Source organism: Panulirus ornatus, chromosome 1, assembly GCF_036320965.1.
Source record: "Panulirus ornatus isolate Po-2019 chromosome 1, ASM3632096v1, whole genome shotgun sequence".
NCBI lineage: Eukaryota > Metazoa > Arthropoda > Malacostraca > Decapoda > Palinuridae > Panulirus > Panulirus ornatus.
This window is the reverse complement of record NC_092224.1, coordinates 92915264-92940395: the sequence shown is the minus strand read 5'-3', so window position 1 is coordinate 92940395 and position 25132 is coordinate 92915264. Positions and strand designations below refer to the sequence as shown.

Genomic DNA, 25132 nt, shown 5'->3' with positions numbered 1-25132 from the left:
GTCACATGTTTGTAGCAATTGTATGATACACTACTTGACGTATTATGCTCAGTGTGTATGATTGGGTTCATGAAAATAATAGATTATTATGTACCTCTCTTTGTATGTATTTCTCGCGTATGTAAATGCACATGTTTAATTTTCTTAATGTATATTAATGATTTTATGTGTAGGAATGTGTATGTAAGTCAGTCATGACAACTTAAGAGAGTAGAGGAGTATGACGAGTACACACACACACACACACACACACACACACACACACACACACACACACACACACACACACACACTACTCTCAAGGCAAGCCATGTCAGGAGAGCTGCCTCCACACCCCACACCAGTAGCACATCTTGGCTCGTCATCACCATCTGTGTGTTGCTGGGAGAGCATTGTACACTCGTGTTGCCGGGCCGTCTCTTGACCTCGTATGTATACCATGTAATAACCTTATGTACACACACACACACACACACACACACACACACACACACACACATACACACACACACACACACACACACACACACACTACGGTAAGCAGCAGGCAGGCGCGGGTCACGGGTCCAAGCCTTGGTGGTAGGGACGCACGCAGACAGCTCACGAGAGCAGTGGCCGAAGTACTTAGGAGAGGACAGCAACATGATGATGGATTGAGAGGGTTGGAGACAGGGGATACCTGAAGGTATAGAGCGACGGAGGGTTTTTGATTCCACTTTCACTGGTAAAGAGAAAGAGGAAGCTCCACCTAAACTATGTGGACAGTACTCCATACTGGGGCGAATAAAACACCTGCAGGTATGGTACAAATGCTCACACAAAAAAGTATTCACTGCTTCTCTGTAACAACTCCAGCTTTTAAGAAGCAGAACTCGAAACGATTATGGAAGGTTTCCAGGAAAAAGTAGAGGTTTCAGTTATCCCCAGAATGTTCATGTTATTGGCGGGATAAACTTATACCAGAAGGACCTGGTAGAAGATGGGGGCAAAGGACTCCATCCCAAACAAGATAACCCGCTATACAGTCAGCACAGCTAAGAGGCACCCCAGCCAGCCCGGACGAAGGAGCTATACAGTCAGCACAGTTAAGAGGCACCCCAGCCAGCCCGGACGAATGAGCTATACAGTCAGCACAGCTAAGAGGCACCCCAGCCAGCCCGGACGAAGGAGCTATACAGTCAGCACAGTTAAGAGGCACCCCAGCCAGCCCGGACGAATGAGCTATACAGTCAGCACAGTTAAGAGGCACCCCAGCCAGCCCGGACGAAGGAGCTATACAGTCAGCACAGCTAAGAGGCACCCCAGCCAGCCCGGACGAATGAGCTATACAGTCAGCACAGCTAAGAGGCACCCCAGCCAGCCCGGACGAATGAGCTATACAGTCAGCACAGCTAAGAGGCACCCCAGCCAGCCCGGACGAAGGAGCTATACAGTCAGCACAGCTAAGAGGCATCCCAGCCAGCCCGGACGAAGGAGCTATACAGTCAGCACAGCTAAAAGGCACCCCACCAGCCAGCCCGGACGAAGGAGCTATATAGTCAGCACAGCTAAGAGGCACCCCAGCCAGCCCGGACGGAGGAGCTATACAGTCAGCACAGCTAAGAGGCACCCCAGCCAGCCCGGACGAAGAAAAGTCAAAGCAGATGCTGCGCCGTGATGGCCAGTGAGCTCTCCCAGAGTACCAGAGTCGGAGTCTCGAAGGGTGGATAAGACTGGTCGGAGGACTCTAAAGGAACAGAAACAGTATATGAATAGTGGGAAGGTTCTGAAGTAAAACGAGATCAAGTACGATGGAAAACTGGTTATGAGGGTCGTGAGAGAGGGTTGAGTGTTTGATTATTAGTTCCAGATAGTTACGAAGGGAAGCCTAACCGTCCTCAACACCACAGAGATGACCCTAAGTAGAATGTCAACCATCCCTGCGTGTAGAATTTCAGTACGTGGATGTGAGGATTGCCACCACCGTCGATTCCCTTCAAAGACACAAATAAGATGTTCATAAAAAATGTCTGCAGCACATATCAAACCCAAACTAGATTATGAATTGTCTGCAGCACATATCAAACCCAAACTAGATTATGAATTGTCTGCAGCACATATCAAACCCAAACTAGATTATGAATTGTCTGCAGCACATATCAAACCCAAACTAGATTATGAATCACCTGTTTGGCCACTTAATCATCAGGAGGAATACGTAGATTTGTTGGAGAACATCCAAGAGCGAGCAGGGAGAACCATTGTCTTGCTCACGTCAGCAATGATCAGCGGCCTGAAATTAGAAGAAAGAGATCCACTCAGAGCCTCAGGGGAATACACCGAGCTAGAGAAGACACGAAGAAATACCTGTACAGTAATAGAGTGGCAGGTGAGTGGCAGAAGCCTAGGAGAAAACACTAAATCCAGAGTATAAGGGAAAGGTTTGAACTGTATCAGCAGAAGAGATAGGTTTATGTACAAGTTCCTGCCAGTGTGTAACATTCTCCCATTTGCGCCAAGTACACAGATGCAAAGAGGTAGCTACAGACGCACACATTCTAACCATACATATATAATCCAGTATACATATGTATACACGTTTACACATACACAGCTACTGAAACATACACCCAGACACACATGTGTACATCTGTATCTCATTCGTGTCCTGTATTTCCCACAGGATTAGACTGATGATGATTATCCTTAACACATTGTTGCCTTCACTTCTCCACCCACCAGAGCCCGGCGACTGCCTGACGCTGGCGGTGAAGGAGCGCTGCCGCAACCTGTTCGAGCGACGCGGCCGCAGGAAGAACTACAGCCGCCGGTGTGAGATCAACCTGCCGCCGCTGGTGGTACGGGCGGAGGACGCGCCCTCCCTCACCCGCCCTCACGCCCACGGTCCCAGGCTCAGCCGCGGCCTCGTCCAGCGCCTCATCTGTCGCGATGACGCCCTCGGGTACGCCCCCTGTCACCGTCTGCGGCCCCTCAACGATACCGACCACTTCGTGTGCGATCCTTTAGGTTGGTAACACTGCCCTTTGTCTTCTGGTGGAGGGGAACTTCTACTGCTGGTGGAGGGGAACTTCTACTGCTGGTGGAGGGGAACTTCTACTGCTGGTGGAGGGGAAACCTCTAGTGCTGGTGGAGGAGAACCTCTCGTGTATCACAGTAATACCAGTTTCCCTACATATGTATGGTTGATACTATATATATATATATATATATATATATATATATATATATATATATATATATATATATACATATATATACCTCGTTTTCTAGCATGATTCATTTCACGAAGCATCATCAACGTAAAAGTTATTCTAACATGTTTTGTCCCCCCACACTTGTAGTCTTAATGAAAGTGATTTACGTCAATGTGCTCAGGTGTGAACTCGAAGCGGTGTTCGGCGCGTCACGACACCCTCCACACTCGCTGCCGGCTGTTCGAGATGTGCGACCAGGCGGTGGTGGTGTCCGGCGGGTGGAGCCGGGATCTGTCACCGGAGTCCTCCCGTCGCACCCTGACCTCCGTCTACCAAATGCTCCGGCACAATGGCTTCCACAAGGGCAACATTAAGATCTTCTACGCCAACGGGGCGAAGAAAAATGCCGGTAAGTCTTATGAAATAAAAAGGGTGGCATTCAATGTGTCTATAGGTTTTTAACAAAATGTGTGATAACCTCTATGTACGGGGAGGAGGGAGTCTTGCATTCGTAGGCTCCCCATGTCATATCCCTGCCACTCGCCTCCACTGCGCTCAGCTTGTCCCATGTGTCCACAGCTCGGTTCCTTTCCTCACTACTTCTGACATTGGCCCTGTCTAGCTTCCTTCTGTTTTCTGTTCTGGAATGCTAATTGTAGATTGGGTAAAAAAAAAAATAACTGGTCTACTTCCATCGAAATGCAGAGTTAAAGGCGATATTTATGCATCCCTGGTTCTTATTACCCACAGTGTTTGTGGATCAATCGTTTCCCCTCTCGTCTTCTCATCACGTTTAACGTCATCCTCATTGTGTTTCCCTGCACCTGCAGTCTTCTGTTTCGTGACGTCAAGAGATCAAGCTGCTGAGGTATATTCCAGCTGCAGTCTTATCATACGTCCTATACACCGTGGAACTTTGTATTCAACTCGTCAGGTGTGACCTCATCTATGTCTGACACTGTCTTCTAGTGACTTTAGGCACAGTCTAAGGTCCTCCTCAGATGTATAAAGAATTACTCCCTCATACTTCCTTTGCTCCTCTGGACTTGTTGTGACGTGACAGACACCAGCCTTCTTATACTCTGCCATCTCTGCGTGGCTTGTGTCTCCACACTGGTTCAGTTGCCTTATATGTTATTATATGTTAAATTATTCGTGCGTCGTTTTTTCCCCCATTCCCTGTCTTTCCATTCCTGTCTGTCGGTACCCATTACGAGGTAGGTTTCGCCAAACTTGTCAAAATATTGTGCAACATTCAAATTCAGGAATTCATCTTCCCAGTCTGCTATCTTTAAGTAAGATAATCATTTCTCTGTATTCTATCATCTTTAGTTACTCCCTCTGTTCTTGAGTATCGTTTTAATTCACTTCACAATAGCTTCTCATGGATGGAGTTCCTCGATATTGAACAATTCTTTATGGACTAGGCTGCTGCATGTGAAGTCTGGGTCCGTCCCAGGTGGTGTACCGGTACCTCGGACCCTTATCAACTCCTTGAGACCAAACAGTCCTCCTCTCAAGAGTACTTCACTGTGAGGATCCAAATTATTTGAGTCTATTCCCCTGTAGATGAAGTCCCCCGAGGATGAGGACTTCCCCACCACCCTCCTTCCCTGCGTGGCTGACGTCGCTGCTACCTACGCCATGGCGAGTTTTCCCACCGTTTTTCTCATCAGACATTTTCGTCAGGCTTTGTCATTCACAGTATAAGAAAAGGACCCCCGTTCCTTTCCTCTTCTGCAGTTGGGACTTGTTAGTCTCCAGTTAGTGTTGCTAATTTCTCATTTTCATTTCAAATCTTGTATTTGTTTGTAGTTTAATGATGTCACAGTCGCTATTTGCCAGAGCCTAGCTCGTCTTAACCGTTATAAAAGTCTGTCGTTGGCGGCCGCAAGAGCCAGGATGTCTTTGGCCTCAGAGTCCGTTTGTTAATAAACTGGTCAAAAGAGAAAGAAAAAGTTCAAGATAATTGGTCTATTTCTCTCTTGATCGTTTTAACGTACTGCAGTTTACACCTGCACTGTTAAAGTTACGTGCAATGATAACATCTTTACTGTTTACAACAGATTCACTTTGGCCGAATAGCATTTTGACATCTTCCATTTGCTTAAGGGGGAGGGGGGTCTGTATATGACGTCAGAACGCAGTTTACATTCGTTGTCGACAACGTCAGTGTAAAGAGAACCATACGGATGAGCGTCTAGCTTGCTCACCACTGTCAGTGGACCGAGGCTACTTTCATCATAAGTCAAAACATCTCCTAGCTTAAGCAAACGACATATTTACTAAGTGTTTGTATCCAGTTATTTTCACTTCGGCGAATGAATGTTTATTCTCAGAATGTAACCACTTTTCTGAGATTACGACTATTTTCAGTTTCTCTGAAACATTCTCTTTAAATGATATTCCTTGAATTGATGACATTAAGATAATTTTGCTCCGTGATCTATCATGGGGGGGTCTTGTCAGGCAGTCGTGTGGGCCCGTACAACATTATTGTTAATCGTGTCTGCGCGCAACAGCGGGAGTGAGAAGTTACCCTAATTTGACCTGCCCTGCCGTATTCCCTCCTTTGACCTGGGTAGTGACCTCATGCTGCCTGACCTTTTCCCCTGCCTGCCTCATTCCCAATGTGTGTCACGTGACCTATCCTATCCCTGCCTCGACCTGGCTAGTGACCTCTGCCGCCTGGGGAGAAACCAATAGCTGTCCCTGCTCTGCCATCTTCCTCACCTGCACACCTGGTGTGTGACCTCTAGTTAACCTATCTTGTGTTTCCTGTCCTTCTGAACTCTTCATTCGGTTATCCCATCTGCCTGACTAATCTACGTCTATTGAGATATAGATCCTAAGGTTCTCGTCGTCCAACACTTTACCAAGGCGGACATGACAATGCCACTCATATGGAGGCCATCCCTGATAGAGAGGATTCCATCCCATAATCCAATAAATCGATAAGAGAAATCGCTTTCCGCCTCCCTGCTGACAGATTCATCCTGTGTTTATTCCCGGCATTCTACTGAGGGTACAGGAATTTACGTCATATCTGGCCAGCAGTCCAGATAACTAATTTCCGACGACTCTAACTGTGCATCAATAAGTTCCTTATCACACCTCGCTATCATAGCCTCTGATCTGTCTCTAGGTACCTGGATAGTTCTGTGTGCTTGCGAGCCTTGGGCAAAAGGGAAGGAAGAGAGAAGACGTCCTGAAAAAACTCAGGACACTACTGGAATGAGGGGGTTCGATCGTGAGAGGAATGCGTGTAGGAGACTGTGGTTCTTAACATATGGAATGATGTACCAATGAAAGATGAAAGTAGTACCACAGATACGTTTAAGGAGAGACTTGATAAAATGGTTTCGCTTCAGATCCACGAGTGCCTTTGCTTCCACCTCCTTAACGACCACAATAATAATAAAAAAAGTTTCTATTCTCGTCCGCTACCACAAACCAGCCTCGTTAGGACCCACTGGTCTGTTGCTGGTTTGAATTCAGTTGTCGTTATAAGCGTAATCAGAGTGAGGGCCGAGTAGGGTGTGCTGCACTGGCTGGGGCATACGGAAGGAATCAGATAAGACTAATATGATCGATATTATAAGACGTGAAGGGAGAAAGAGGTGCGTGGAGAGACAGACAACATGGAAGGATGGAGTGAAGGCTACTGTAGAGTATCGGGGCTTAAACATTCAGGAAGGAAGGCAGGCAGCATGTGGGCTCTGGATAGAATAGTTGAAGCGAATGTGGTATACTGGGAGGGAGAGGAGCTGGCTGAACCAGGGCATATAAGGTCGCCAGTGCGAATGGAGTAATCTGTGGGGTTTGGCTGTGGATGGGTCTGGTTTCAGTGTATCACAAGTGACAGCTAGAGCATGGACGTGCGCAAATGATGCCGTTGTTCATTCGTTCTTGACATTACCTCACGGTAACGGAAAAGGCAATGAATGCAGCCCTAACAAAGCACATAAACATTATAAAGATGAGACTAAAACTGAACGAGAGACCTTGCAACTTAATCTTACGTCAACTTCAACCCACCAGACACACACATGCATCAGAAGCCACACTCCCCAGAGAAACACGAGTCACACTCTCCCGCTTACGCTCCAAGCATCACCCACCAGTACAACACTACAAACACCGTTTCAACGTAACCCAAGATCACTCATGCACAAAATGCATATACCATAAAGAAGACACCGAGCACTTACTGCTCAAATGCCCTACGCTCTTTGTACATAGACGCACAGTCTTAAAAAGAAACAAAGGACTCCTGGCCAGGCAGTAAATTAGTATAATACGTACATGTATTTCCTAGAACAACAGTCCCTTCTTGTAAGAGGAAGTCTACCGTGGCTGGTAGGGTCACCAGGTTGTCTGGCCTCATCACACATCTCCCACCACCACACTCCCCGGTCGTGGCTGGTGAGGACCCCAGGCTGGTCGGCCCTCACCACGCACACACCACACTCCCCAGCCGTGGCTGGTGAGGACACCAGGCTGGTCGGCCCTCACCACGCGCACACCACACTCCCCAGCCGTGGCTGGTTGGTGGGGTGGCCAGGCTGGTCGGCCCTCCCTCACCTCCGGCCAACAACCCTCCTGGGAACCTTCCTAACAAAACTTTCGTCGCCAGTAACACAAAAAGTCCGACCATCACGAGCCATGATTAGTCTGCGTCAGGCCGTTTTCCTGCAGCTCCCGGGAGGGCGCGCCGTCTGAAGGTGACCAGGTGGGCGGAGGCTGAGACTCCCCGCCCTCTCATTACCCCCGCCTAACTCTGTCATTACCCCCGCCCACCTCTATCATTACCCCGCCCAACTCACACCTTCCCAACACCCGCTACCACGCATGAGTCAAGATGGAGCACATATTTGGAACTCCTCCTGATTTTCGTGTGTGTGTGTGTGTGTGTGTGTGTGTGTGTGTGTGTGTGTGTGTTTGTACGTACGACTGTGAATGTATGTAAGTATGACTATCCATTTACCCTGACATTGAGGGAGTTCTCTGGTACACTCACGAGACCGTCGTCTTCCACCCTTTCCTTTGTATCAGACAATTCCTCTGGACTTGAGTACAGTGTCTCCACTCCCCTGTGTATCTTATGCTGTCCCATGTATCCACACATTTCTTACCTCAGACGTAATTCCTCCACCCTCTTCATTTTTGTTGTGACTTGATCCTTGTCTAGCTGCCTGCCATGTCCTTTCGTCCACCTGGCATTTCCGATTGCGAAGAATCCTGAAGAGCTGCTGAATATTTACATCACATTTTCGTTCGGGAACTTATATATATATATATATATATATATATATATATATATATATATATATATATATATATATATTTTCTTTTTTCTTTTAAACTATTCGCCATTTCCCGCGTTAGCGAGGTAGCATTAAGAACAGAGGACTGGGCCTTTGAGGGAATACCCTCACCTGGCCCCCTTCTCTGTTCCGTCTTTTGGAAAATTAAAAAAAAAAACGAGAGGGGAGGATTTCCAGCCCCCCGCTCCCACCCCTTTTAGTCGCCTTCTACGACACGCAGGGAATACGTGGGAAGTATTCTTAATCCCCTATCCCCAGGGATTATATATATATATATATATATATATATATATATATATATATATATATATTATATATATATATATATATATATATATCCCAGCTGAGCCATTTTTCCACCAACTCCGGAGGGGAGATGAACAGGTGCGATGGCTGTGGGCCGACCGTCGAACCCAGGATTCGAACCCGCATAAGCCCCCGTGTGAATCTATAATCAGCAACGTCAACCACTGCATCATTTCCATATCCGCTGGCCTCTCCCTGCAGCCTAGTTGCCTTACTTCTCTGATAGACTTTACTGCCTTCCTCTGTACCTTCTCCAGCACATTAGTGCATCCGTTAAAGTGGGAATGACCGAACTAGTGCTGTACACTGCAGTAAGGGTCTACTAGCATGTGTTTTTTCATACGTTCCTGAGCACCACCATGGCCACAACAGACTCAAAGGCAACTTTGGTAATACCTCGTCTCTCTCGTCTCTTAACTGATACCTCGTCTCCCCGTATCTTAGTTGATAATACGTCCCTCCCTCGTCTCTTAGTTAATAATAAGTGCCCCCCCTCCGTCTCTTAGTTGATAATACGCCTCCCCCCAACGTCTCTTAGTTGATAATAGGTCTTCCCCCGTCTCTTAGTTGATAATAAGCCTCCCCACCAACGTCTCATGGTTGATAACTCGGTCCCCCCGTCTCTTGGTTGATAACTCGTCCCCCCGTCTCTTAGTTGATAATACGCCTCCCCCCAACGTCCCTTAGTTGATAATAGGTCTTCCCCCGTCTCTTAGTTGATAATAAGCCTCCCCACCAACGTCTTTTGGTTGATAACTCGTCCCCCAGTCTTAGTTGATAATACGCCTCCCTACCAACGTCTCTTAGATGATAACTCGTACCCCTGTCTCTAAGTTCATCTCGTCTTCTGAATATTCTCTTTGATATCTTTCCCTTGATGGCTACATCTCCCTCACTTCCGTGGTGTGTGGTGGTTAGCGTCAGTGACACCTGGTGCACCAGCCTGAGTGACATCCCCGGCGGGAGGGAAGACGGTCCTCAGTCCTCCCAGGTGTTCGCCTCTATCCCTTTGGCTTGGCAGGTAAACAGGTTCCAACTTAGCGAACATCACCGTGGCCGTGAGAGGAGGCTCGCCTTTTTCTCTCCTATGCACTGTTAAGCTCATCAAAGATTACCACACCAAATTCTTTTTTTTCTTGTTTACCTTTTACAGCTCATCGAAATTCATACTGTATCTTGCTTTCTGCTTCTTCTTATCAGCGTGTAAACCTTTCCATTCAGAAACTAAAAATTCAGTTGCCACCTGCGAGAGTCCTTTAGCTAGTCTGTGTCAGCTCATAGCTCTATAGCCATTCAATTTCCGTGGTATCTTTATTTTCCAGTTCAGTATCGTCTGCGAGTTTTGTTATACTACACAACGCAGCTCTCGTTACCAATGTCTTTGATATGTACAGTTCCAAAACCTGATTCCTTGGGCCACGCTGCTTGTTACACCCAACCATTTTGAGGCTCGACCTTTAATCACAGCTCTGGTCACGGTCAGTCAAAACAACTTTCTATCCACTGTACTACAACCCCATCTATAACATGCCATCTGACAGCTTGTTACTTCTAACGAACAAGTACATATCTATCTCCTTCCTGGTTATCTCTGCCAAGAGTATGTAACACTGTTTGTCACTGATACTGGCCTGTAAGTTGGTACGTTTTTCCTTACTGCCTTTCCTATAAATATGCTTCATACTTGCTCTACATCTTTCCCTTGTGTCTTGTGTTGAGACCTTTCAGAGCATTATTCTTCGTTTGACCACATCCTTCCTGCCTCAAAACTCACTGATCCTGTCCCTGCAATTTCGTCGTTTCATTTATAGTTAGAATCTCGTTACGAAAGCCGAAGACATTTCTTGAAATCTTGAGGTTTCTGGAGTTCATGTTACTAGTTTCCTTTATTTTCTCTCGGATCCAGGAAGTAATCCTACGATGTTAAGGTGTTACTCGTCAATCCAAACACCCAGAATTCAGGTATTTCATCTGGACTTCATATCTCCTGCCTTAAACTATAGTCTGACAATTCTTTAAAGTCCAGAGCCCATTCTCTACCCACCACAACTCACGAAAGCTATTTGCTTATTACCACCATCGCTTCCTATGACTCAGAGGACAACCAGAAGGCCTCCTTTCACCGCCATAAAAACCAATCGAGTCTACTACTTACACTGTGAACAACAACCCTACAATCTTGGTCCTCACACAAACCAGAGATACTAAAGTAGCCCAGTCAAAGACATTAGGAGGTATTGGACCCCCTTCACAAACTCCAGACACCAACTTTCCCGCGCCCACAAATCTCAGACACCGTCAATCCCTCCACAATTCCCCGACACCTTCCTTGACTCCCCCTGCAGCGCACGATAACCACAAACCATCCCCTCCACCTCTGCCGCAGACCCGACGCTGCAGCACGCCGTGTACCCGTCGTCGATGAAGCTGGCGTTGCGGTATCACCTACGATCCCTCTGCGCCTCGCCGCTCTGCACTGACTCCCTGGTCGTGTACTTGGCCGGCCCAGCCCTCAACGACGGCACCATCCTCCTGTGGGACGAGGACCGCAACGGATTGGTAAGTCCCACAACCATCAGTGGTCGTTTCCTCTGCATCTTCCTCCGTCGTAGGGGCGAAAGGCAGCTGTTAGCAACAACGGCCAATGATGATTTTTCTCATTCTCTTCACCAGTTGTGGTCCAGGGTATGAAAAAGAGAACTGGTCCCAAGACTGATCCTTGTGGCACTCCACTTGTTACGTCTAACCGTTCTAAAGCTCTACCATTAACCAATTTCGGCCATCAGGAGATGTTATTAGGTCAAAGTCTTACACCATTATTTTTGATAAGTTAACCCGACTACTTTCTAAACTCCTTTCTCCATACTCTTCCTTGTACCTGTCATTAGGCGTGGCCACGACTGGGGAAAGTTTTTGCTCTTTCCATTCCGGCTTCTGTAGACAAAAATCTAACTTTCTTGGCGACCCCTCAGCGCTGTAGCAAATCAATAGCCAAGCTTTCACTGGAGAAGGAATACTGCCCACGTATTCCCTGCGTGTCCCAGAAGACGACTGAAAGGGACCGGGAGAGGGAGGCTGGAAACATCCTCCCCCACCCCACATTTGTATTCAGATTTCTAAAAGTTGAAACAGAAGGAGCCAAGTGTGGAGTGCTTATCCTCCTCCAAGGCCCAGGCTGGGGTAAATGAATGTGTGTAGATGTAACCAAGATAAGAAGGAAGAAATAGGTAGTATGTTTAAGGATAAGAACCTGGGTGTTTTGGCTCAGCTTAGGAATGTGATACGGGTAAGTTAGGGCTTAGTAAGAAGAGGTAATAAGGAAGCAGAGTTGGCATGTGCGAGAGAAGCGCTTGACATGATGATAGGGTGCCAGAGGTCGGGTCTTTGGGTCGGGGAGGTATGCAAAGAGAAAGGCATAACAGGTGGTATGATGAAAAGAGAAAATGTGGCGAAAGCCCTATATGAGATGATATGTGGCAAGGCGGCTGGAGTTAAATTCTTAAAGAAAGGAAGTGACTGTGTTGTTGATTGATTAATTAAGATTTTCAATGTATGCATGAATCATGGTGAGGTGCCTGATGACTGGCACAATAATCGATTTACAGAGACATAAGTTTGTTGATAGAACCGAGTAAGTTGCTGTACAGGACAGAGGTGAGTGAAAGAGTGGTAGCAAGCACAGGATATAAGATGAGGGGGGAGGGTAGAAAGTGATTTCAAAAGTAACAGAGGATGTGCGGATATGTTTACTTTTAACAATGTCTGCTATAAATTATTAGAAAGAAACATTAGAATTTGTATGTGGTATGTATGGAGCTGGGGGAAGCATATGATGGGGTGATAGAGATGCTTTGTGGAAGGTGTTACGAATATATGATATAGGAGGAAAGCTACTGGAAGCAATGAGGAGTTTTTATCAAGAAAGTAAGATGTGTGTGGGATCAGGTAAAGAGGAGGGCGCGCTGTTCCACTTGAAGGCGGAGCCTTCGGCTGGGGTGTGTGATGCTCACGTGGCTCTTTAACATCTCTTTATGGCTGAGGTGGTGAGGGAGGTGAATGCAGGGGTCTTAGGGAGAGGACTGTTCCTCTCCCTGAGACCCTTGCATTAGGTATGCCGTTGTTTGCTGATGTCACGGCGTTGATGGCAGATTCGAGCGACAAACTGCAGAACTTGCTTTCTGAGTTTGGAAGCGTGTGTGAAAGGAAAAAAGTTGAGGGTAGATGTGAACACAAGCTAATTAAGTTTAATAGTGTGCGGAGAGGGATTACTCAGGATGTGCATGTGAATACATATGACTTGGAGGAAGTGAAATTTTTTAGATAACTGAGAGTGGACGTGTCAGCAAGTGGACCTATGAGAACTGAAGAGATTCATAAGGTGGGAGAGGGAACGGGAGTTCTGTTCGCATAGAGGAATGTGTGGAAAGAGAAGGTCACTATCTGGCAGTGTAGATGGGTATGTTGGAAGCTATAATAGACCAGACACTGTTGTATGGATGCAAGGCATGAGTATATGTACTGAAGAGGGTTAATTGTGGAAAACTAAATATCTGACAACAGTATGTGTTTCGAGGCGAATTGTTCGAGTAAGAAACTGTAAGAAAGAGGCGTGGTTATAATAAGTGTGTGGTTGAGAGTTGAAAAGGGTGTGTTGATATGGTTTGGACACATGGAGAGGATGAGTGAGGAGAGCTTTACAAAAAGGATGTCAGAAGCGGAGGGGTTAAGGAGAAGGGGGAGAGCGACCTGGAGATGGAAGGAATGAATAAATAAGGTTTTGAGAATTCGAGATCTAAATATATTGGAAGGCATAAGGCGTGTACGGGATGGAGTGATTTGGAGCAACGTGGTATACAGGGGACGATGTGGTGTCAATACAGTGAACCAGGGCATATGAAGTGTCCGGAAGAAACCACGGAAACGTGTATGTGGTTGTGAATAAGAGGTTGTGGTTTCGGTGCATTACACATGACAAATAGAGAATGGATGTGAACGAATGAGGCCTTTTCTTAGTCTGTCCCTAACTCTACCTCCCTAACACGTGAGTCGGCCAAGTGTGAATATATATATATATATATATATATATGTGTGTGTGTGTGTGTGTGTGTGTGTGTGTGTGATAGGAGAGAGTGGATGCAAGAAGAAGAAAGTTGAAAGCTGATGTACAATAAAAGTAAGAGAATGAGGAGCAGGAGATGATGGGTGTAGGGGGGGGGGGGGAGACTAGCCAGTTAAGTGTGAATATACAACAGGAGGAAGCGGAGTGCTCTGGATACCTGGCAGTGGATGTGGGAATAGGTGGAACCGTACAGGGACGATGAGGTAGTGGCAAATGTTGTGTGGTGGTGTTGGTGAAGCAGATGTGCGGCAGGGTGTGGTAGAGAGGTATTGTAGTAGCATGAGAGGGAGGTATTGTAGCGGAGTGAGGGCGAGGTATGGTAGTGGTCTGTGGCAGGAATGGTAGTAGTGTGGCAGGGAGATGTGGCAGTGTGTGGAAGGGAGGTGTGGCAGTGGCGTGGCTGGGAGAATGTGGTAGTGGTGCGTGGCTGACAGGTGTGGCAGCAGCGTGGCGGGCAACACATGATCAGTACACCCACGTCCACCCTCCTATAGGCGTGGGGTGGCGAGGTATACAGCCCACGGGAGCTGCTGAAGGACCTGGAGGACTGCCTGGCGCGGCAGGTCACCCTGCTGGTGGACACCTCCTACGCTGGTGAGGTCGTCAAGACCTTCGCCTCCTCTGAGAACCACAACAACGTCCAGGTAAGGTCTTCCTCCCTCGAGACAATGTTGTTGACATGTATTTATCGATACTGTAACGCCCAAAACTCTGGCGATATATGTCCCACAATGCGCCATCAGTTACTATGAATTTCATGGATATATTCAGTACGAGATGTCGTACTTAATTTTGTTTCATGTGCGAAAGGTTATCCCGCTGTCGCACACACACATGTAGGGAGAACATGAGAGCTTAGGGTCAGGTCTGGTGCATGATGGTTGTGTTGTGTGTCTCCCCCTCTGTGCAGGTGTTCGGGGCGGGCGGCTCCGAGGACTACTCCTGGGGACAAGAGTTCTCCTCCCACTGGATGCACTACGCCCACACCCACGTCTGCACCGCCCAGGTTCACCAGGTACGGCACACACACACACACACACACACACACACACACACACCTCCCTGTCACAACCAGGGTTGTACCGTTTCATCCAAGGCGGCAGGCAGCCATCTTGACACAACTACTAACTCGCTAAGAAGAAAAAAAAATGAACTGGCGAGAGGACGGCATCCGAACACTTAGCAGATCTCACATTTCTGGGCTACGGTGCCTAGCACTCTCTCTCTCTCTCTCTCTCTCTCTCTCTCTCTCTCTCTCTCTCTCTCTCTCTCTCCTCATTTTCTCCCCCTTTTTTTTCCCTCCACGTCCTCCCGGATCGATATGACAGCCTGGCTCTAAACAGAACATTCTCAAGAAGGCTTACAGTCGCAGCCGTCCGTGTGTCCTGCTGTTGACGCCACTCGGGCTAGAGAGGAGCCTCTCCACCCCTCGCCCTCCGCCCCATCTCCACACAGAAAACGGGGATAAAGTGGTTTCCTCCGTCCACCTGCAGGACTTTTAATTAGCCGAGGGACACTTGCCACACTCACCTCCAAATGAACAGCACTCGGCTCGGGGACGTTGTTCACTGATTTATATACATCTCACATTGTATGATATATACAATGTACATACAGCATATGTACACCTTCCTAAAAATGTATCGGCCCCTAGGCCCTAATGCTTCTGATAATCTACAATTAGCAGATTGAGATTCGAACTTGTATGAGTTTACATGAGAAAGACAGACAACAGGAGGCCTGATTGGCCCACGAATGGGTTGTCTGAAAAAAAAAAGAATTATCATTTAACTTGACAAGAAAAATCTAATTCCGTTCAGTGCTTATCACCGACACTCCGCTGGTGCACATTAGCTTTCTAGTGTCACCTGTTGCAGTTTACATCTGCAGCCAAGTTAGGTTTTCATCTCGGTTGGCCAGGTGTACATTATGCGAAACTTCAGGACCGGGGGACGATACTTTTTTTTGGGGGGGAGAGTACATAAATATAGGGCATATGAACGCGTACATGCATGGAACATACATAATGCCATCTAACAGCAAGGAATCGAACCTCATACAATCTGCGTGGTAGATGGGTACAATAACCGCTCGGCTAAGTTGCCCAATACTCAGCTTCCATGCAAATGGTACTTGGTTCGAATCTTGCTGTTGGAGGGCGTTGGCGATGTAGCGCCTGGAACAGACGAAGAAAGGACACATTCGCGCACACTCAGTCTCTAGCTGTAATGTGTAATGCACTGAAACCACAGCTCGTTTCCATGGTTTACCCCACACGTTTCACATTGACAGCATGTCGACCCCTGCAAATCATATCGTTCCAATCCCCTCCATTCCATGCACGCCTCTCACCCTCCTGCAAGTTCATGCCACAATCCCTCAAAATGGTTCACACTTCATTCTCGCAATTTGGTCTCTCGGTTCTCCTTTTCCCCCTCCACTTCTGACACATATATCCTTTTTGTCAATCTTTCCTCACTCATTCTTTCCATACGTTCTAACCATTTTAACACATCTTCTGCTCTCTCAACCACACTCTTTTCATTACCACACATCTCTCTAACCCTTTTATCATTTACTCAATAAAACTACCTCACACCACATATTGTCCACAAACATTTAATTTCCAACGATACACACTCCTCCGCACACCTTCATCCATAACTCGTGTCTCCCATCCATGCAACATTACAAGGACTACTGTGCCCTCGAACACACCTATTTTCGCTCTCTAGTTCCACACATTCTTCAATGCTCCCAGAACCTTCGCATACTCACTTACCCGGAGTTATAATCAGTTCCGCTTGCATGATTCCATTCTGAAGCACTTCACTTCCTCCATTTTTTCTCTATTCAAACACATAACCCAACTATCCTGTCCCTTAACCCTGCTACAACTAATAACCTTGCTCTTATTCACATTTACTCTCAACTTCCTCCTTTCACACATCTTTCCAAATTCAGTCATCAGCTTCTGCAGTTTCACGCTCGAATCTTCCACCAATGCCGTATCATCAGCAAACAACTGACTCACTTCTCAGGCCCTTGCATCCCATACAGGGTGCACCCTCACCCCACTGTCCAAGACTCTCGCATTTACCTTCCTCACCACCTCATCCATAAACAATTTAAACAAACATATATATATGGACTATGATGATTTACATCTTATATCCAAGTTTTATGACGCAGTTTGCCGCAAACCAACCTTCACTTGGAACCATCAACTTGCCTCTCTTCCTACTCGTGCACATGCCTTACACCTTCGATAAAAACTTATTGCTTTTAGCAGCTGTCCTACACCGTATATTCTTAAGACCATCCACAAAGAATCTCTATCAACCTTATCATATACCGTCTCCAGATCCATAAATGCCACATACAAATCCATGTGTTTCTAAGTACTTCTCACACACATTCTTTAAAGCAAACATCTGATTCACAAATCCTCTACGAGTTCTGAAACCACACTATTCCTCCCCAATCTGATGCTCTGTACATGCCTTCACCCTCTCAATCAATATTCCCTCATACAGCTTACCATTTATGCTCAACAAACTTATATCTCTGTAGTTTGAACACTCGTCTTTATCCCCTTTGTCTTTACACAATGGTACTATCCATGCATTTCGCTAATCCTCAGGCACCTCATCATGATCCATACATACACTGAAAATCCTTACCAAACAATCAGCAACAGTCAACCCATTTCTTAATAAATCTAAAGGCAATGCAATCCACCCCAACCGCCATCCTGCATTTCATCTTGTGCAAACCTTTCACCACCTGTTCTCACTTCACCGGACCACTCTCTGACTCTTCCACTTCGTATTCCATCCTGACCAAAACATCCTCCATCTGCCACTGTACCATCAAACACATTTAGCAATTCTTCAAAATACTCACTCCATCACCTCACTTCATCACTACCCTCTTCACCAGTGTTCCCTTTTGTTCTCGTCTTTCTCACATTACCTAACTCCTTCCAAAACATTTTCCCCAAAGTTTACTGATACTCGCTCATTCCAACTCTCATTTGCTTTTTTTTTTTTTTTAAACCCCTGTACCTTTCTCTTGACTTACTGCCGTTTTCTCTTATACATCCCCTAATCATTTGCACTCCTTCCCCCACAGTAACACAACCACCTTTTTTTTTTTTCTCTTTCACAAGCAACTTTACTTCATCCCACCACTCACTACCTTTTCTCATCTGCCCACCTCCCATCTTCAGCATGCTAAATGCATCTCTTGCACATGCCGTCACTGCTTCCCAAAATATCTAAGGAACTAAAAAAATTTTTCCTTTTAATCTACTTAGGTTTCTGGTGGCAAAATATCCCACAAAGCGAGTCATATCAGATATTTAAGAGATGGCCTCCGGCTGGGTCGACCAAGCAAGCATCTTCTATGTTAACATGTGATTGTGTCCGGCAGGCGTCCCTGAGTGCTGTACGACTGTCCACGCCAACCGCCCACGACGGGTCGGGCGCCAGGCTCCAGCGGACCATCTTCGGTGCCCCGTGCAACGTGACGCCGCCCTTCTCTTGGCGGGAGCTGCACCACCGATACCTAGGGTGCCAGAACACGCCCACCTCCCTGTGGGTCCGCAGCGTCCCGGCGCACTTCGCCCTGCCCAACCCTACTGACATCACCGACGAGTTCTTCCTGCTGGAGTTACACGGCGGCGAGAAATGAGGAAGGCGGCTTGGCCTGACGTAGGACATAGACAGAGTCGAGGGTGCTGTATAACTGGGTGGAAACTGGATATATCAGCACTTCTGAACTAAAACTAAGATGTAGACTTTACGGGAGAACCATGTCGATTTCACTGTAACTCACCGACATAAAACAATGTCTAATATGAAGGGTGAGGCAGTCAAATGCCAGTATTGGAAAGCTCCCTAAACAATGTACAGATATAACTTAACGTCATTAGTGTGTCGAGGTGATTATTACGTGTACCGAGCCCCGAGATATTCAGACATGCCCAGCCCGAAGCATTTCAGTTGGATGTTTACAACAAATGTAAGAGGCAAATAAGGAGATCCGGGGCCAATGTGGCTGAAACCTCTATGTTCTGAGGCTGCCCTATACTTTCTTTTTTGCCTCTCCCTAACTTAGAAATTTTCGTGCAACAGACATTCAAATATCTGCCTTTACTATTTTCTGTGTTAAAGAACTCCCTGCGAGAGCAGATTCATTAGATCAAATGTTTTACCTACGAAACATCTGGTAAACATCTATCATGAAAAACAAATCCATCCCAAGTTTAAATCATTTCCAGCTGTGTTGCTCCGTCACATTAGAAAATTTCATCTGGGATGGCTCTCTTCAGGCATTCCAAAGGCCTCATCACTTCAAAAAAAAAAAAAAAAAAATCTTTTTACCCAACATACCGCTTTAACCTTTACATGAAGGCCTATTAAATTCACATATTCTTTTATCCGACGCGTCGGTTTAAAAAGCCTCAAAACTTCACAAAAATATTTTTTTTCTATCTAACGTATTATCAAAACTACACAAGGACCTCTAAACCATATGCATTAATCGTTTACCCAACCATCAGTTACAACACTACGTATGGGCCTTCGATTCCCATGAATCATTTTTTTAACCAACGTATCAGATACACTTTGATAACCCAGTGTCAAAAAGGGGGGAAAATACTTGTTCCCCCATATATTTTCAAAGGCGTCGCCATACTTACATGAGTACTTAGTCATCTTTATCCTTAATCACCATCTGCAGACGTTTAGGCCCAGTGCGCCTAGAAATCCCACATTTTCTTGCTTTAAGGCGAGAATTTGGGGTTTCTCCTCTTTAGGAAGATAAGCGCCAACATCTTGAGGCACTAGTGGAGGAAATAGTGCACCCAAAAACAAAATTCCAAAAAATAAAGGCCTGACTGACGCCTGAGGACACTATGGCGGGTTGCTGGTGTTCACTCAGCGATCATATGTACAATTATTTCACCCTGAGTACGTCATATGCTTGTACCCACAATAACCTTGCTTGTGTATCACCTTTAAAAATATATAGGGGCCGGACTTTTTTTTTTTTTTGTTTTAGGCACTGTATAGACCATAACCTGGTAACAAAATCTTCATGAATGTAACGAATAGTCACTTCAGAAATGTGTTCACCTCGGTAAAAGACTATGTATATAAACTCGCAAAGTTCATTTAAGTTCCACTCTTACGATAGGATATGAAAGTTAATTACCTGTCTCCTTAAGTATGATGCAACAGTCTATAATTCACAACAATACACATCTAAGTACAGCTATAAAGAGGACAAAATTAATCTTTACGGACTACGTTTGATACCATACATACATAAAATCTACATAAAATATTTTTCAAATATATTTTCTATATAATTTCATGGATAATATGGCCGATATCTATGTAAATATCAATAAAGTTTTCAAACCCACATTACTTTGTGTTTTGCATGGCGTCACATGAACTTTGCATGAATTGTTTTAATTGAACCTTGACATACCACCGAGTCCCTTCTAGTGTTCATGCAAGAGGAAATCAGAAACTCACATAATAGTATGATAACAGCAGATAAACAAGAGATAATTCAAAGAATTATCTGCAAAATGTCAATGCCACAAGGCCGCAAAAATGCTAGTCGTTGACACTGAAATGAAATATCTATGAAGTTGGTTCTGAAATGTCTTCCAGCCACTCAAACTGTCAAATCGTTTCCCCGTGTTAACAATCTTGAAGACAAAGTATTTCGTTTCATTCAAGGTCATATGTTTGCCAACGAGTTTGTATTCAATACTAAGTGAAATTAGATGATTCAAGACTTAGCAGCATATTTTATCAAATCCTTCGATAATTTTGAGTACCTGTATTACATCACCTCATCATTTCTTTTCTGAGATAAAATTCAAGTCGTTTAGTTGACACACATTACATTTTGTTTCTGTATCCAGGAGTCATCTTGCTAGCTCTTAGGTGTTTTTTTTCATCGTCATTTTTCAAGTAGGGTATTGAAGATGAAGGACACATCAATGATGTGCGGAAGAAGGATTAATTCCTAGACTTAAATTTGAAAGACATCCAAGAATCTTGTTCACTCTTTTTTATTGATTCTATGCACTCAACCGGTATTTTTCATTTACCTTTTGGAGTTCAACATATATCGTAACATAGCTTACGTTTTTACTAGTAGTATGTACAACTTTGCGCATGAATATTAAAGTTCATTTGCCAAATATGAACCCAGAATCAAACAGGAAGGGGAAATCACAATGTATATGCAAAGCTGAAGTGACCTGCTTTATAGGGGCTTCAAAATGTAGGAAGATAAAGAGGCATGCAAGAGCAAACTGGAGCCATATGATATACAAGGGGCAACTTGCAGTTAATGCTCTGAACCAGGACATATAAAAGAGTTTGGTGAAATCACAGAAAATTCTAAGGCTTGGCTGCGGATAGAAGTTTGGTTTCAGCTAATTATTCACGACAGAGCGGATGTGAACAAATGAGGCCACTCATCATCTGTTCCTGGCACTACCTCACTCTGCAGGAAACTTGTGTGAAAATAAGGAATCATATGCTTTTAAATTTTTCACCGACTTCTATAAAAAGCATTTTTATAAATAATCCAAATTTCAACCTTCCTCGATTTGTTTATATTAGTTTGTGTTCCTTCCACTACCTCCCTTTTTGAAAATAAATATTTCTCCAAGAAATTCTCTCTCCTTTTTAGTAATAGCTTTCTTAGAATAATTTAAATTCTGTCTATTTATCATTACCCTATTCCCAATTCCATTAATGAGGATTAGGTCACTCTTACACATAAAACAATTTACTAAAGCAATCATACACTAATAACAGCATCATACTTTCTTTTTCAAAATCAGTATACTTCCTTTATCCATGCCTCATCATAATCATGTGCACTCAAGTATGGGGCACTGTTATGTTCACCATGGAAAACCCGAGTTGCCAAAAGCAGTAAAATCGTCTTATTCAAATACTGATGGTTCTTCCATTCTGAGCAGCTCCTGCCATACAAAGAACTGATTTATCCACTTTTAGAGTATTGATTTCACATCTGGACAGGTCCGGGCAAGTATGCTGATTTGCTAGAACCTTGTCTAAGTTAATTCAGCATACTAATTCCTAATCTTATCTCAAATCGTAGCATACCTCTACACCACCATTAGTTCTTTCCTTCTATACATTCAAAAACTTAGTTTCTGTTTCTAATAACCTTTGCTACTAGCAAGGCATTACAAAACTCAGCATACTCGTCACATATCTCCCGTTTCCATTAGCAACTCAAGTAATTACTAATCAAAGCACTTCTCTTTCAACTTCATTGCAAAAGTAGTGGGTAAACATCAGAAAAAAAAAAAAAATCCACTACCTGTTAAAGTGCAAGTCTCACTGAAACATACTACTTCCTTACTCAATCCACCTTCTTCACCTAAATGGGCTTTAATATTCTAAATCTCATACCAAACAAAGCTCTGAATTTTAAAATCATGTACATAACAGGTTAAGAAAAAGAAAATGTACATAATGATATTTATTAAAACCAGCAATCTACAGACGCCTACCACGGCGACCTCCCTTCCTGCGAGTGCTGTCAGAGGGCACTGGGGTAACATCCTGTAAAAGATAATCTTGTTATTAACTATCACCAAAGGAGATCAAACTGTTTACATTATTAACATCAATATACTATACAACACAACATTTCCAAAGAAGTAAATTTTTTCCCTATAGTGGAGGGACTTTCCTTTTGTAACAGCAGCATAATATCTTAAGGATTTCCAGAGCAGTAATAGCTAGCAATGTAAACAAATTGATAACCACCTCAATCAAACAACACATTGTAATTGTTTACTGATAACTGCAAGGAAAATTAAACAAGTTCCCAAGTGCACTTTTGTGTAATGATCACATCGGGAGAGATACAAGATTGAGATAAAAGACACTGAACAGTCAGTTGATATATAAAGAGGAGATAGCTTAGACACCATAGGTAAATAAGTGTTACCAGATGCTTACCATTGGTGTCTTACCTACGTCTCTTCCTCGTTTATCAACTGACTGTTCAGCATCTAACCCATTCTTGTATCTCCCCTGATGATGTGATCAATACACAAAAGTGCACTCAGGAATTTATCGTGTTTCATTTTCTTCGTGGTTATCAGCATATACTAGATCACATGCACCACTGTGATCACCCTCTTGCAACATTGTAATTATGCTGTGGATGACACCTTACAAATGTTTTGAATGTTTCAGCCATAACTTTTCAGACATCCAAGCCTTTCCTGCCATATGAAGTTAACATGAGTAACATTTTGAAAAAGAGGAAAAGGAAATATGTTCAACACAAGAAAGAGAAGAAGCATTAATGGGCTGGGGGAGGAGAGAAAAAGTGATCTGTAGTGTGGAAAATGGAATCTTAACATATTAATTATAGTAAATAGGGTTAGAAGTAGAAAAAGTGATCATTAATCATGCATGAGATGAATGAGAGGTGATAGGACAGAACACTGAGGAACACCACTTTTTATAAATAGTGCAGGAGGGAGAAGTTGCTCAATCGACAACTAATGGAATGGAACAGTCAAAGAGGAGACTATACATTAAAAAAGAAAAGGAGAGCTGTGAAACCAAAGGAAGAGAGTTTAGAGACCAACGACTTTTCTCTTTATAATGGAGACTTCAGTCACAAACAAAAGTCTACATCAAGACTGGGCTTTAATCAAAATACAGGTTAATGAATGAAGAAAAAAGGGAATTTTTTTTTTCTAATTTTGAAGATTGTGCAAAACCTCTTAAAATGTGCCAGATCATGCTTATAAGGCAAGACACGAGAAGGTAGAGAGTTCCAAAGCGTAAGGAAAGAAACGATTACCAAAACGGCCCTCCCTTGACTTGCCAACAGCCACAAAACAATATGATGCAGCAATGTGCTGAGTATTGCATGGCCTAGCTAGAGGTGGGGGCACACAAACAGCCACCTCTCAAGAGCAATAACAATCATCCCATATGTGAGAGTACTCCATACAAGAATGCATCAATCTTTTGAATAAATGGGAGCAACTGCTCAAAAAAAAAAAAAAAAAAAAAAAAAAAAAAAAAAAAAAAAAAATTTGAACTCTACACTGGAATCCCAGTTTCACAGAGGAAGACTTATCAACTTCCACAATGGGGTCTTTCCGAGATATAGTGGATGCTCAGCAATTCCAAGTATGTTCACTGACACATGAGATGGAATTACAGAACTGTCAGAGGAGAGGGGAAAGTTGAAGAATTTTTGAGACAGTTGGGTAGAAACTGTCTTGGGAGCATTGAACAACCAGATTTTATCCACCCCACTAACATATCCTGTCCAAGTATGAGTTTACTGAAGTTGTTTCAAGATAAGATGCAGATCAAGTGAGAGGAGGAGGAGCAGAATTGAAGGATAAGGAGGCAAGTAGTGTTGTCTTCAGCATATGAGTGCATTCGGTTATATGTGGAATAAAGGAAATCACTGACATATTCAAAAAGGGTTGGAGACTGGAAAGAACCTCGAGGGACACACAAGTCGATGGAAAAAAGGGGACAGGTAGATCCATCAACAACCATGGAGATAGAATGGCCAGAGAGGAAGCTAGATATGACAGAGCAGTGGAACCACCTTACTGAAATCATATTGGTGATCAGAGAGGACTGTAATTCAAGATGCCTGAGATTATGGGAGTTGAAGGAATCAAAGACTTTGGAAATATCAATGTCAAAGCAATAAGATGATAGATAGATAGTTATGCAATCTATCATTCTCTGATGCATGTTCGAATTGTACCTCCCTTAAAGGGGTGGCCACGGCAATAGCGTCTTCATAACTAGTGAATTCCAGTGCCACTTCTTAGCCTTTAATGCCTCAACAGGCCACAGGCAGAGGGCAACTCTAGCACAGTATTTGCTGAGGCTCCTACCTAATGTTCCTAATGACCGCTTCTATCCAATGCTCACTTCCAACTACTACCTGATGCACCTACCTAAATATACCTTCCTACTACTTCTATCTACTGCTTCTATCATTTTGCCAAAAGACTGGGCAAGCACACTGCTCACCGCAAGAAAATCTAGTTATGAGGAATGAGCTGTGAGAATTAATGTTGTCAAGTGTTACATATGACAGGGAAAGATTGTATATTT

General features: G+C 44.4%; 2 protein-coding genes across 3 annotated transcripts in view; one reads left to right on the top strand and one right to left on the bottom strand.

Moving 5' to 3' along the window:
• The window catches only part of LOC139751024 (uncharacterized), a 37581-nt gene extending 17200 nt beyond the window's left edge, over positions 1-20381 (top strand). Inside the window, exons 2-7 of the mRNA XM_071666120.1 lie at positions 2722-3006; positions 3376-3603; positions 11214-11386; positions 14441-14590; positions 14857-14961; positions 18381-20381. Coding sequence (XP_071522221.1) covers positions 2722-3006; positions 3376-3603; positions 11214-11386; positions 14441-14590; positions 14857-14961; positions 18381-18641 — 1202 coding nt within the window. The 3' untranslated portion in view covers positions 18642-20381. The remainder of the gene's footprint in view (positions 1-2721; positions 3007-3375; positions 3604-11213; positions 11387-14440; positions 14591-14856; positions 14962-18380) is intronic.
• A 2105-nt stretch (positions 20382-22486) lies between these two features.
• Positions 22487-25132, bottom strand: part of LOC139751028 (small ribosomal subunit protein uS11) — a 29725-nt gene continuing 27079 nt past the window's right edge. For both annotated transcript variants that reach the window (XM_071666144.1, XM_071666134.1), the window contains exon 4: positions 22487-22582. In XM_071666144.1, coding sequence (XP_071522245.1) covers positions 22517-22582 — 66 coding nt within the window. In that variant the 3' untranslated portion in view covers positions 22487-22516. The remainder of the gene's footprint in view (positions 22583-25132) is intronic.